The sequence below is a fragment of the Haemaphysalis longicornis genome, unplaced genomic scaffold (genome assembly GCF_048455015.1).
Source record: "Haemaphysalis longicornis isolate Haplotype H1 unplaced genomic scaffold, Haemaphysalis longicornis Haplotype H1 scaffold_5, whole genome shotgun sequence".
NCBI classification, from domain to species: Eukaryota; Metazoa; Arthropoda; class Arachnida; order Ixodida; family Ixodidae; genus Haemaphysalis; species Haemaphysalis longicornis.
The window spans coordinates 46,276,594-46,288,960 of NW_027526385.1; the positions used below are offsets into that span (position 1 = coordinate 46,276,594).

At 50.5% G+C, this 12,367-nt stretch overlaps 2 protein-coding genes across 2 annotated transcripts; both read right to left on the reverse strand.

Moving 5' to 3' along the window:
• Positions 1 to 1,077: 1,077 nt before the first annotated feature.
• On the reverse strand, positions 1,078 to 6,827 carry LOC144138176 (chymotrypsin-elastase inhibitor ixodidin-like). Its single transcript, XM_077670338.1, has 2 exons — positions 6,452 to 6,827; positions 1,078 to 2,415 (listed from the first exon to the last, which is right to left on the reverse strand). Exons 1-2 carry the CDS (start codon positions 6,522 to 6,524, stop codon positions 2,192 to 2,194), a joined length of 297 nt encoding a protein of 98 aa, XP_077526464.1. The 5' UTR covers positions 6,525 to 6,827; the 3' UTR covers positions 1,078 to 2,191.
• A 2,592-nt stretch (positions 6,828 to 9,419) lies between these two features.
• Positions 9,420 to 10,814, reverse strand: LOC144139210 (ixochymostatin-like). Its single transcript, XM_077671630.1, has 2 exons — positions 10,631 to 10,814; positions 9,420 to 9,653 (listed from the first exon to the last, which is right to left on the reverse strand). Exons 1-2 carry the CDS (start codon positions 10,701 to 10,703, stop codon positions 9,439 to 9,441), a joined length of 288 nt encoding a protein of 95 aa, XP_077527756.1. The 5' UTR covers positions 10,704 to 10,814; the 3' UTR covers positions 9,420 to 9,438.
• Positions 10,815 to 12,367: the final 1,553 nt, after the last annotated feature.

Here is a 12,367-nt window from a genome sequence, read left to right on the forward strand (position 1 = left end):
CCTTGTTAAAATGATTCTGATCAGGCTCTCTCACTCCTCTTTCTCCTTCTATTTCTGTCTTCAACCTATAGTCTAAATTCTTTCTTCGACTGCACCTTTTTGCCTATCTGGTTTTTTAGTTAAAAAAATACACTCTTCTTGGCCAATCCCCCTGAGTGGGTATGCGCCACTTTATGGGCCACCACCACCACCACCACCACCACAACTGTGCAAATAAACAATGATAAGGCCTTTCAAAGCTGCGCGGAAAAAGAAAACATATGTTCCAACTCCAAACAGCAGCTTAATTCTCACCAGAAGGTCTTGCAGGTGCAACGCGCACAGGAATAATTTGAACATGGCACACGCCGTTTCCGTAATTTTTCGGACTTAATATGCTTTTAAACTACGTGAGAAAAGGCAGACGATATCACGCATTCATAGCAAATGTCCTTTCAAAACGCGCGCGCCCGTCGACATCCGGGTGCGTCGCTCAGGCGGAGTGATACCGTAGTTTATTTACAGAGGGTATATAAATACGTCATGTTACGCTTTGTCGGACTTTGGTGTCTAGGGCACAGGTTGTGGGAACTGGAAAAAAAATGGCTCTAATGAGGCAGGAAGTTAAAGGGAATGGTGGAGGCGGGGTGTCTCGAGGAAGTCCAGTAGAGTGGCGCAAAAAAAAACGTTGAGTGGCGCGCAAACGCCGTCCACCACTTGGATTCCGGGTCTTGGGTTAAGCCGATCGGTCAGACTGTGTGCCGTGGGCTGATAACTCGTGCTTTTTTGATGGCTTGTTGTCGGTGGTCGGCAAAGCGAGGGAAGGTCCACAGAACGTATGAGCACTCCGTATTCTCCGTCTGTTCCGTTCGTACCGTGTTGCTCGGGACCGGACTACGTTTGTGCGCGCAGGCACGGCGAGGAGGACACCCCCCCCCCCCATAACGAATGCGCGGGCATGGCGAGGGCCGGCCCGCGGAACTACTTACCTTCCCGGAACGAATCCGCAAGTTCCCAGTCGGGTCCCGGTCAACACGGTAAGCACGGAACATACAGAAGGCTAAAACTCTCTATTGGCTGAGTAATGTGAGCACTCGGATCATCTTAAGTACCGTATCTTTATTTTTTAAAGATGCGCAAATATACCAATCAAAACACAGTGAAACTCCAGATCTGGCATGGCAACCTTTATAGATAATGATCCTGCCGGCTGTCATTCTCGTAAATGTATTGGCTGTAAGTACGTTTACAATTCGAGCTATACAAATTCTAAATACAATTGGGCTGGAAGATACTGAAAAATCTCGCACCTCCCCTCACGGGAACCCCTGTGTAGATGCGACGCATAGGGGGTTCGCGTTGGACAGCGGAGGAACGGCACTGGAACGATGGAGCGGAGCGGCGCAGGCACCGCGCGCATAACGGTGAGGGGACGCGCCGGCGCCTGTGCGTCTGCCGCGGCTATGACGCAACACAATCCACTTTAATCCAATCCAATCTAAGTCCAATCCAAGCCAATCAAATCGAATCCAATACAATGCCCTCGCGAGAGAGTGTTCGCTATCGGAGAGGAGAGGGGGTGAGCGGCGGAGAGCGCAGCTCACGCGGCGAGGAGAATGGGGGAGGGGCGGACGCCGACAACAACGCCGACGCCGGATGCAGGGACAAGGCGAGTGAATGAGATGCAGTCGCATCTAATAACTTCGAAAAAGTGTAGTCAGCAGTAAGCTTCAAAATTGGCAGAAAGTACCGACGGACTTACAAGACGACCGTCGTCAGCGCCGCTCGGCCAGTCGATTGCAGGAAAATGTGCTGTGTGCACCATGGAGTTGCCGTAGTAGTCAACAGTGAGTCTTGACAATTAACAGACCAGAAAACACCTCATTTATTCGTTAAGGCCTACTTCCTAGAGCCTTTGAGATTGATTAGACCTGGACAGTCCGCGGCCACAGTTGTTACCTTGGCAGGAAGTTCGGTGGGAATGCACTGGAAAACCGAAGCACTGTATTGGGCAGTTCGAGACCACAAAACCGAGGAAACCCTCGTAACTGTGTACGCTATAAGCTTCAAAACACTCAGGAGTTGATGCTAATAATGCAGGATAAACTTCAACTGAAAAGGACACCAACAGGGTCCATACGCCAGATTCGCCCGTTGGGGCTGCCCCAAACCTGCCTTCGACTCCAAAAAAAGGCAGACAATGCCGACACAGTTAGGCGGCAGGCGGTCTGTCGCAACGCGCCAAGGGTACGCAGATGCCCAGACTGTTCCTGTAGAGGCCGCGGTCGCAGAAGCACTGGTATGCGCAGTCGCGAGAGCACTCGTCTGTCGGCTCGGGCTTGGCGCAGGACAGCTCGCCGCAGGACGAACTCTCGCACTCCTTGAACACCTCGCCAGGACCGCAGGCCGGGAAGGACGAGCCACCGCTGCTGCCACCTGCGGGCGACCAGTCAGGGAAAGTTCCTTTACGAGGTGAATTCGTCTTCAGAGAGGCCATGGCCCATGAAGGCAAAGTACCACTATGTTCACTTTGAAAGAACTAGCCTTGGGTATTTCACTCATCTCCATTCCAGCCACGAAAGACGTTTTTAGATGCGACGCTGAGAGCATCTCTTGTCGGCGGCCCTGTCCTTCCTGCGTGCGCCCGTTGTTGTTGTCCGCACCACTGCGCCCCTCCCCCTCTCGCCGTGATAGCGCGCCCTCTCCCCCAACATCTGTGGCGCGCAGTGCGGCGCGCTCTCTCACTCAGCCGGTGGGCGGCGCTGCGCGCGGCGCAAGCGCGCTGTGCCGTGGTGTTGGCTGTGCGCATGTGCAGCGCCCTCTCTCTCCGCGGTCTCCTCTCCTTCGGGCGCGCTGCGCATATGAGTGCCGCGCTCCGGCCGGTCTCTCAGTCGACGGTCGTCCGCGCTACGCTTGCTTTCTCTCTCTCTCTCTCTCTCTCTCTCTCTCTCTCTCTCTCTCTTTCTCTCTCTCTCTCTCTCTCTCTCTCTCTCTCTCTCTCTCTCTCGTATTACCCGACGATTGCTCACGCAATTCGAGTAATCGACTCAACGGAAACGCACAATGGAACCCCCTTCAGCGTCGCATCACACCAGGGTACCCGCGAGGGGAGGTGGGAGTAATTTTTTAAACCGAAAAACGAAAAACTCAAATTTCGCGCCACAGTGGCGTATGGGCCGGCACTAAAAACTGAAAACGTGCGTAAGCATTGAAGTCACGTGATTATGGAACGTACACAACCGCAAGTCATGTTTCTTGGCGGTGGCTTTAAGTTGGCGGCCGCCAATCACACAAACGAGATTCTGTGACGTCATAGAATATTCGCCGGAAAGTGCCTGGAGAGGCGCCACTGCGTCATTCTGTTCCTTAATATTTCCGTTAAGCACTCAATGCGATAATGACGGCAGCACTCAATGCGATAATAATAAAAAAAACGTCTTCCAATCCAATCCAATATTTTTTTGAAGTTTGAGATAACATTGCTATCATTGTTATCGGGACAAATCGGTATCTTTACTGAATCAAACTTGTACTTTTCTTCGCGGCCCCTTTAGGTACAAAGAAACATTATTTAAAGGTCAGTAGTATTAACTCTATGATTTAACGCACCGACTCTATGCGTAGGCGATGGGTGCGCCGTAGTGGATGGCTATGGATTTCTTTTGACCACCTGGGGATCTTAGTGCGCCGAAATCTCAAACACACGGGCGTTCTCGCTCTTCGCCAGGAAAGCCGCCGCCACCTTGTGCTCAGCACCACAACGGCTTAGGCACTGAACCACTGCGGCGGATTAGGAACACAAAGTGAATTTGTGGCCGAGTTTCGCTGTCCAACGTACTTAATCTTTATTTCACCATTTATGTAACCTCTCCCCGCTCTCGTATATATAGCCTTAGCCTATTTTTTTTTTGTAAACACAAAACAAGGATGAGCACCGGGTGCCCATCGCGGCATCCCCGCGGACTACGCCACAGTGACGTCACGCTGAATTGCAAGGTCGTTTGCCGCTACCGCAGTCTTAATTCCCAACTCCGTCAATTTTACTATCACCCCCGGCTATTTATGTCCTGTTTAGGGAGCGTGTTTGGGAAGGCCGATTGAAAAAAAGTTCGTGATATGCGCGAGCGGGGAATATTTGAGCCACTCATGCATTGCGTTGTTCAGTTAAAAGGGGAAGGGTGCATTCAAAGACTTGGAAGGATCTGGAAAAGGTAAACATACAGCTTAAAGGTTAAGCATTTACATTTAAACAGCCAAGAAATGAGGCAATGAAATGCCGGAGGAACAATATAAAGATAACTCTATTGGATGTAAGGGTGGGGTGGATGAATATAGTTATCAATGGCAAGTTGTAAGAGCTGATCCAAAGCAGGCGAATCTGGTTATTGGGGTATGGGGTCTACTCAGGAAGAACTTACAAGTGGCGAGCACTGGGTTGCCCCTGTCACGCGAAAATAATGTTACGCAACCGGTCCTGGAGTGCCCCCAGTTTGTGGCAGGGAGGACTGAACTGTTGGCCGCCTTCAGAGGAGGGGCTCGGCCCCTCGAAGAGTTTCTGTGGCCGCCACGCAGCGCCAGAGAGCGGGAGGGAGTCCATTAGGCCTTAGGGTCCTACCTGGACGCCTCAGGACTCTAGCTCCCGGCTCTGCGCTTTCTCCCCGGGTAAACTGAATTGTGGCCGTTTGTGTGTGTGTTTGTGTGTGGGGGGGGGGGGTGCTTTTTTTCCCCTTAGTGTTTTAGCGTTTAGCTTGTATATATTGTACATATATGTACTTGTTAGACCTGTATATTTGTTCATATGCATCCTCTCCTTCTCTCTCTCCTCCCTTTCCTGTACAACTGTGTTCCCCATCCCCCCCCCACCAGAAGGCGTTCCGGTGTCCACCCTTAGGTGAGACGAACTGCGCCTACTGGCGGCCTTTCTTTTCCATGTTAACAATAAATTCGTTCAACCAACGCGTTCTCCCGGTGCCGAAATGTGGGGAAGTAACTTGGGATCTTACTAAGCAGCTAGAAAGAAAACTTTGTTGAGCCCGAAGAGCCGTATAAAGTAATGATACGGATGCACCATTTGGGTATAGATAGCTATAATCTATAATCAGGGAGCAAGCTCGTGTCGAGGACATGAAGGCTAAAATCAAAGGGAGTTGGGACGGACGTGCGATGCGGAGGACCAAAAACAGGTCGGCTACTTGAGTAATGGGGTGGCGACCGGAGGGTGGGAAATTGTAGGGAAGGCAACGACAACAGCAACACAAATGGCTGCGGCTTAGCTCCGCTAACCTTGGATATGCAAAGCAAAAGCTTGGCTTAGTCTGGTTGAGTCTTGGTTTCGCTTGGTTAACCTTTGATGTAGCTGTATTGCCGACCACAGCTTAAGGTCGTTCGGTTCCGTGCAACGCTCACAGAAGGGGGCCGGGTGAACGCGGCGTTCATTCATGGCGAACGCACCGTTCTCTTCGCCGGGCGCGAGACGAGTCACGTTGCCCGAAACGACCCAGCGCCGCATGCATGGGAGGCTGCGGGGGTGGTTGGCTGCCTCGGCCGCAGCGGCGGTGGCGACCGCTGTCGGCGCCCGCAGGCGCCAAACGGGCCCTGCGCATCACGCTATGCTCTTCGAGGGGTGTGTAACCGGGGGTGTGTCTCCGGTCAAAAGGTCATTTGCACGTCCTCCACGAAATCGCTGAATAAAAGTAGTAAAGCTTTGCTTTAAAAAATCCTGAGGACACTCAAGTCCGCTTACGTGCTTTGAAGGCGACAGCCCAGCTATCAAAGACTCCTTTACTGCTGCGGGAGGTTTGGGACTCTTTTTCTTGCTTTGATTTCTTCGTCTTTTGGCTCAAATTACTTCGACAGGTCACGGCTGGAGTGCACCTGTTACAACCACAGGTCGTCACGTTCACCTGTCACGTGATATGACGTCAGCGTCGTACGCACTGGGCGGCAACGCACTCAACTCATACTCTGGAGGCCTGTGCTGGCTCCCTATACGAACTCAAAGTTGTTTTTACTCCTTACAGCGTATGCCGCTTTCTGTGCCGGACAGCAACAACGCCGATTTTTCGAACAATGGGGCACTTAAGGCTTTCACTTAAAAGCTCGGTGGAAGGTGTAGATAGAAAAATTTAGGGGGCAAAGAACGGATCCAGTTAAGACAGGATAGGACTGGTCGGATGTTTATGGGGAAGGGCTTCATCCTGCTTAGTGGATACAGTAGAACCTCGTTAATACGCTTTAAAAAACGCGAGGGACAAACGTACTATCCGAGAAAACGTACTATCCGGGAGGAAATGTACTATGGGGCATTTTCAGTGTTCATGATTGAGAGCCTAGTAACCGAGAAATCGTATTAACCGGGTTCTATGTATTAACAGTCTATGTATGTTCTATGTATTAACTGATGATGTATTAACCCACGACAGAAAACTGCACCGACGGTACAGAACACCACGAGAGCTCGAGAACTGCTTACCAGCCGGAAGGGTCAAGACGAAGGCGACTTCCAAGGCTTGCAGCGCCAGGACTGTGATCCACAGGGCCCTCATGACTCTTCACGTTTCGATCGTGACGTTTCCTCTACACAAGCTGGTCCGGGAGTTTCTTCGGCTCCTACACCTTACTCGGTCTGCTCTGCCGGCACGCGCTCATCGGCACGCACACATCGCATCTTTTTTCTCTCTCTTTATTTCTACACTGCGGCTGTTCGAAAGCAGTAAAGGGCTAAAAGGAAACGCCTTGAGAAACTCCGGGACTGGCTTCCGTCACGACGGGCGTCTGTGCGCGCATTCACACGCAAGGGCGGTGCTGCGTGCTGCGTGTATGCGTGCACAGATAAATAGTGGTTTCGCATAGTCTTCGAGGAAATCACGTGTTCGCACCCGCGCGCGAACGCCTAATTGAAAACACATCCGTCTCCCGCTCGGCGAAGCCGCTTGCGGAGCTGTCGATGGGTCGCCTATTGAGCATTCAGGGGCAAGGTCGATGCGAGGAGGAGGAAGGGCTGCCGTGCGAAAGGCTCAGCGGCAACCGATGCCAAGAGATGTTCGGCAGTCACGAAGACGCCGCGCTTGTGCGCGCGGGCTCAAGAGCGTACACACGCCAGGCCTCGTCGAAAAGGATGCGTAGCAAAGTCTTTGAGAATAATGCTGCGGCCGTTACGCTGAGAAAAGAGGGACTCGCTTGTTGGTATCCTCCCTTCGTTGTACTTCAAGCGCTTAAAAAAGGCGTTGTCCACGTTCGTTCAGGAGCGCCGAACTTTTTTTCGTTTTAGCATTCCGTCTGTTCCGCAAGTTCCGTATGTACTGGGACCCGACTGGGCACTTGCGCATTCGTTCCGGTAGGGTGACTTAGTACCGCTGACGGGCCGTCCCTTCCTTACCATGCACGTCCATTCGTTCCGGTGGGGTATATGCGGAACTTACGGAACAGATGGTTAGCACTCTGCCTGCTCCATCGTTTCCGTTCGCACCGTGTTCGCACCTGCGCGCGCGGGCACGGCTTGGAGGGCCGCACCCCACCGGAACGAATGCGCGGGCGTGGTGAAGGCCGGCCGCGGAACTAATCCCCCCTACCGAAAAGAATTCACAAGTGCCCAGACGGGTCCCGGTCAACACAGTCACCACGGAAGAGACGAAGCATACGGAGTGGTTTTAGCACTCCGTCTGTTCCGTACGTACCGTGCGTACCGGGACCCGATTGCGCCTGCGCGTGCGGGCACGGCGAGGAGGATCGCACCCCACAGGGACGAATGCGCGCGCATAGCAAGTCGGGTAGGCCCACCAGCGGAACTAAGCCATCCCTACTGGAACGAATGCGCGATTAGTCGAGTCCCGATCGCCACGGTACGAACGGAAAAGACGGAAGTCACGTGAAAGATAGTGCTAGAACTCTGTATTGTCGCATTCGTACTTGCCGCGATTGAGGCATATTTCCGTCGACGTTGTGCAAAGTAGCCACGCTTCTTCTTCCCTAAACGTGCCGTCAGGTCTGACGGGGTCCTGGCTGTCAACGAGTAACGGTTACGTTACTGAGTCTATTCATCGCTCCTTTTCCAGTGTTGAAAATTATTGAAGAGAGTCTATTTGCTCGTGATGTGCAATTACCCTTCTCCTCGTACCACCTGCCCCTGATTGTTCAAGGCATGACAGACAGACAGACAGACAGACAGACAGACAGACAGACAGACAGACAGACAGACAGACAGACAGACAGACAGACAGACAGACAGACAGACAGACAGACAGACAGACAGACAGACAGACAGACAGACAGACAGACAAAATAAAGCATCGTGAAATGTGTACAACATTACCTAGCCATTCAGAGCGTGGAAAATTCTCACCCATACTTGGCTCAGGCAGTCTCAGATAATGAATGGCAGCATACCATTGCCCCCGAAGAAGAAAGTGTATGACAGCTGCATGTTAACGTGGAGAAAGGGGTTCAACTTAAAATGAGGACGACTCAGCGAGCAATGGAACGGAAGATGATAGGTGTCACATCAAGGGACAAGAAGAGAGCGGAGTGGGTCAGGGACTCGAAGCTGTATCCGGATTCGACGCTACGGTATGCAACACTTTGTAAGTGGTCACAAGAAATGATATATATTCGGAGTCGCGCAAACTTTCCGTTCGGGTGCTGCCCCAGTGCAAAACCAGGACTACACTTATCGTCCGCTTTTATACTTTATCTGGTACGAAGACAGTGAAATACGCGAGTCTGTTCGCTCGTTTGCGCCTGAGAAAAAAAGCATACAGCGAAGCCGAACGGAAAATGTGAGAAATTCAGTGATTTGGTTTAGCCAATGTAGCCTATGCGAAAAAACCCTCAGCGCTCAAATACCTATAGTTAATTTGAATATTATTCAAGTTGTGTTGGCCGCGTCAGTTAGGAAAAGTTCTCGAGGGTTAGTCCTCCCCCCCTCCACCCTCGAAAAAAAAAGACGCACATTTCACTCATAAAACTCCATCCTTTCTTATACCCTTATGCTCACGAAGTCATGAAACAGCTATATAGTTAACAAATAAATAGGGTTTTCTCAACTGGCTGCGCACAGATAAATAACAGTTTTGTTTGCAACGTGGTTCCGTTCTTATGTGCAGTGTCCGAGCTATCCGGAGCCTGTCTGTATCTTTATTTCTTTCTGTTGTCGTTGCTTTTATTGCGCAAACCAAAACAATTCAAACTTCCCGCCAAAGCTGAGGTATCGGTAAACAGGGCAGTCACTCTACAAACTGCGCTAATTGGGAGGTTAGTTTAACTTTGCTCTGGGTTACGCTGGATTACGCTGGGTTATGCTGGGTTATGACCAGCGGCGACGGATTCGGGAGGAGGAGGAGGACAAACATTTCATTGAGCCTTTAAAGGCCCCTTAGGGGGGCGTGGTGGAAGGACAGAAGATGCACGACATGTACAAAAACCAGTTTATTGGTTCCTTGCACTCTTCGCTGGAAGCGGCGTCTAGGAGCACAGCGCCAGAGGAACGCACCGCTTGGCCCTGTTCCGGAAGAAGCCATCCGCGCAGAAGCAACCGGTGCGGCAGTCGTAGGTGCACTTGGTGGGAGGCCCCGGGAAGGCGCAGGTCCGCTCGCCGCAAGTGCTGCTCTGACAGTGCTTCAGAACCTCCCCCGGACCGCATCGGGGCAACTTCGGCGCTCCCAGATTGGGCACGACGGCTGTGGGCAACGTGGGGGTAACGGTTAGGGTGAATGGTAGTGCGGGATTGGGGTGACACTAGGGCAGCTTTCAGGCTCATCGCAGCTATCTGGCGATAAAAAAAATTAGATCCCTCCCACTACTGCGAAGCATTACTTGCGGATAACTATGCAGTTATCTAGGGTGACATATGTACTGTATCGATCGAAGAAAGACACATGCAGATAACTTAACCTTAGAATCGTTTCTAAACTATTTCGCAGATAATTTGTCTCGGGATAGTTTTGACAAAACAAGAGCTACAGCCGTTTTCTGTAACCGTATACTGTATATGCCAGCAGACGGGAATTCTGTAACGTTTACAACTTCCGTGAAAACTGAAAAGTAAATGCAACTCGGCGTCGTGGTAGAGTCGTCTTAGCGGCCAATTTCGGCATAATTTCTTCCAAGATACCTATTTTATAATAAGAGCAGCAGAGCATTTTATAGCGCAAGACAGCTTCAATGTAATCATAAAAGCGCCTCTGTGTCGTCTTTTTCGAGCGCATACTCATGAAAAGCATTTTCGCAGAGTTGAGAGAGGGCTTAGCTAAGCTTGCTTTGTGTGAAGTTCGCGTTTGGGGTACTATTTTGCTGTCGAAATGCTTGACATACTTGTTCAAAGCATGCTTGTAGTGCTTGTTCCGAAAGCAAGCGTCGTTCTATATGCGGAACATGACGTTTTTGAAATGGTGTCCGAACGGTCCCCACTTTGAGCGAATTTTCTTTTTTGCCTTTAAGTCAAGCCTGAAGCTTAAAAGGCCCGATGCAATGAAGATCTACGTTATGCAGATGTATAAGAAGAAGCAACAATTAGCATGTTAACTGCATTAACACTTTAACCTTGTATGTATACCTTTCGGAAATAATATGGAAATAACACCTCCTCAGCAAAATCGATTTCGTACATCTCTACTAGATGGACATTACTAACACTTCAAGGTTAGTTGGAGCTTACCTAGTTGAGCATCACAGAGGACTGCAGCCGCTAGTAAAACGGCGGCAACAGCGGTCAGAACTTGAAGCTTCATGCTGACGACGGTTGCGTTTTAGATTCCTCGTGAACGCTAACAAAATGCCGCTCCCTACATGCTTCGGCACCGCTTATATATACCGAATGCAGTTTTGCAGGAAAGGGCGATTGTCACGTGGGGTAAACCAACTTTTCAGTATTTCCCAGCTGAAAACCCTTACCTTCGGACGGAGGCGATAGCGACGATTTGAATCGTTGCCTCATTGGGCACTCAAAGAGAACAAAATGCCGCCTTTCGGCGTCCATATATATCCTGCCACGGGGTGCAGCGAGCACAGATTCTTTTTTAAGCAGCTGTTATATGGCGCTTCGTAACAAAATCAAAGTACCTTCCAAGGCATGACCGGTTCCTGATCCACGTGTTTCACTATCTCCAACTTAATCCCCAGGGTTCAGAGGGGTGCAACCGGACCACATGCCGTCGTCTGGTATACGTAGCAGACGATGGCATGCGGTCCGGTTGTCTGCTCTCCGCAAGGTTGTTACTCCGTGGAGGAAATGACCGCGTAAAGTAGGGAGACCGATCGAGATTATGAGTGAAAGCCGAAAATAAACGACGTTTTGAAAGACTGCCGTTTCAGCGCCCGCCACCAGAAGGCGTTAGGCCGTTAAAGTAATCTTTGCCAGTGTGGTCTCCTGAATACGAATCAAGTACCGGACAGAAGGGCTGGAGTGCACGGAGCTTCAGTTTTGATTTTGCTGTTTCTCTTTCAGAAAACTAAGATCTTAAGTGCCTTGTAAACGATACGAAGCGAAATAATGCTGGCACCGGTTATGGGGATTTAATTATGGGAGAAATATTTGAGCATATAAGAGCGTCTGAGGGCCACGATGGAATCGTTCGCGTACCAAAAATATGTCAGTAGTGCGGTTCGCTGAACTCATTAAAGACTGCAGCGACCGCTTTCTTTCTTTGTTTACCATATACAAATAGGTGCAGCCTATGATCTAAGCGCAAAGCAAACCTAGTATGGCGACTTGACACGACGGAAAATCACACAAATAACCACGACTAAGGCGTATCCGCTACTAAATGAAGTCTTGGTAGGTTATTTAATTTGCCAACTGGCTTCCAAGAAGAATTGGATCCACTTATTGTTTAAGACGGCTGACTAATGTTTTAAAAATTTCGAGAGGCGTAACTCGTCGACTTCTTCTCATTCAACTGTATGCGGTAAACTTGGCAACGTGCAAAAAGGCTTGGGAAGCGATGTTGTTTAGAGGATGTACCGTTTTTAAAAAGACGGTATTCTTTCTCGGGCTATCAAAACGCGAAAACATTGGTCTGTCTGTCTGACAGACAGACAGACAGACAGACAGACAGACAGACAGACAGACAGACAGACAGACAGACAGACAGACAGACAGACAGACAGACCAGACAGACAGACAGACAGACAGACAGACAGACAGACACACAGACACATAAGAGGTCCACCGAAACCCTATAAGTCACATAGGCCTTCCTATGGAGATAGGTGATTCAGGTGCACATAGGGATCGACGGATGCGTACAGGGTACAGTTTACCCCGTCTGTCGGACAGCTAGCTTTACCAGTATCCGAAACCGTTGAGACGAGGGGGATTAGTACCTATGTAGGCTGGGCAGGGTCTCTTGAGTACTCGGGGGACCTGGTGGGTGCTAGCTGGGGGGCTGGTTGT

Excerpts from the sequence above, each read along its gene's own strand:
- LOC144138176 (XM_077670338.1), bottom strand. The coding sequence starts at position 6,524 with ATGAGGGCCCTGTGGATCACAGTCCTGGCGCTGCAAGCCTTGGAAGTC. Across the intron at positions 2,416-6,451 it reads CGTCTTGACCCTTCCGGCTG|GTGGCAGCAGCGGTGGCTCG; the intron begins GTAAGCAGTTCT and ends GGTCGCCCGCAG.
- LOC144139210 (XM_077671630.1), bottom strand. The coding sequence starts at position 10,703 with ATGAAGCTTCAAGTTCTGACCGCTGTTGCCGCCGTTTTACTAGCGGCT. Across the intron at positions 9,654-10,630 it reads CCTCTGTGATGCTCAACTAG|CCGTCGTGCCCAATCTGGGA; the intron begins GTAAGCTCCAAC and ends CGTTGCCCACAG.